Raw genomic sequence first — 1,325 nt, 5'->3', positions numbered from 1 at the left:
TCGCAGCTGGAGGCGCGGGTGGAGGAGCTGCAGGACAGGCTGCAGGCCGAGGAGAGGTACCAGGGCTGCCGAGGAGACCCCTCTGCTTCGAGGCGGAGGGGTGGGCTTCGCCCTCGCCACGTGCCGGCACGGCTTAGCCCGCGTCCTGCTGCTTTGCCGTAGGGAGAAGAGCATCCTGCTGTCCTCCAACCGCAAGCTGGAGAGGAAGGTGAAGGAGCTGAGCATCCAGATCGATGACGAGCGGCAGCACGTCAGCGACCAGAAGGACCAGGTGGGTGGCGGATGGGACCCCTCAGAGTTGGCACGTGGCTTTGGGACCCTCTTTGGGGACCCTCAGAGATGCCACGTGGCTTCGGGACCCACCTCGGAGACCCTCGGAGACACCAAGCAGCTTTGGGACCCGCTTTGGGGACCCTCAGAGATGCTGAGCAGCTTTGGGACTCACCCTGGGGACCCTCAGAGATGCCACGCGTCTTTGGGGACCCTCGAAGATGCTGAGTGGCTTCAGGGAACCTTGGAGACACTGAGTGGCTTTGGGACCCACCTTGGGGACCCTCAGAGATGCCCTGTGGCTTTTGGACCCACTTTGGGGACCCTCGGAGACACTGAGTGGCTTTGGGACCCACCTTGGGGACCTTCAGAAATGCCATGTGGCTTTGGGACCCACTTTGGGGACCCTTGGAGACACTGAGTGGCTTCAAGACCCACCTTGGGGACCCTCAAAGATGCTGAGTGGCTTTGGGGACCCACTTCAGGGACCCTTGGAGACACTGTGTGGCTTTGGGACCCACTTTGGGGACCCTCAGAGACACTGAGCAGCCTTGGGACCCACCCTGGGGACCCTTGGGTGCTTGTGCCATGCTGGCTATCCGAATCCGTCGGGAACCGCCCTGTCTCCCGCAGCTGAGCCTGCGGGTGAAGGCCCTGAAGCGTCAAGTGGACGAGGCGGAGGAGGAGATCGAGCGGCTGGAGGGCGCCCGCAAGAAGGCGCAGCGGGAGCTGGAGGAGCAGCACGAGCTCAACGAGCAGCTGCAGAACCGCATCAAGGCGCTGGAGAAGGAGGCGTGGTAGGGGATGCCGCGCCGGAGGTGGATCCCGGTACCGGCTCCGGACCAGGGCTGACCCTTCTCCTTCCCCCCGCAGGCGCAAAGCCGCCCGCGTGGCCGCCGATTCCTCTCTGCAGGACGATCAGCTCAGCTCGGACGAGGAGTTCGACAGCGCCTACGGACCCTCCTCCATCGCCTCGCTGCTCAACGAGCCCAACCTCCAGACCAGCTCCTGCTGACGGCCGTTCCGGCCCGGAGCCGCATCCCGAGAGCTGGGCG

At 64.8% G+C, this 1,325-nt stretch overlaps 1 protein-coding gene across 1 annotated transcript; it reads left to right on the top strand.

Moving 5' to 3' along the window:
• Window positions 1–3: 3 nt before the first annotated feature.
• On the top strand, window positions 4–1,285 carry CGN (cingulin; the record flags this gene model as incomplete). Its single annotated transcript, XM_010149819.1, has 4 exons — window positions 4–56; window positions 163–271; window positions 904–1,067; window positions 1,144–1,285. Coding segments are annotated over 4 exons (468 nt in total), but the record flags the coding sequence as incomplete, so codon positions are not given.
• Between the last annotated feature and the right edge of the window lie 40 nt (window positions 1,286–1,325).

This window comes from Eurypyga helias, unplaced genomic scaffold (genome assembly GCF_000690775.1).
Source record: "Eurypyga helias isolate BGI_N326 unplaced genomic scaffold, ASM69077v1 scaffold22154, whole genome shotgun sequence".
Classification (NCBI taxonomy): Eukaryota; Metazoa; Chordata; class Aves; order Eurypygiformes; family Eurypygidae; genus Eurypyga; species Eurypyga helias.
Note: the sequence above shows the minus strand (reverse complement) of the source record. Positions and strands in the feature narration are given on the sequence as shown.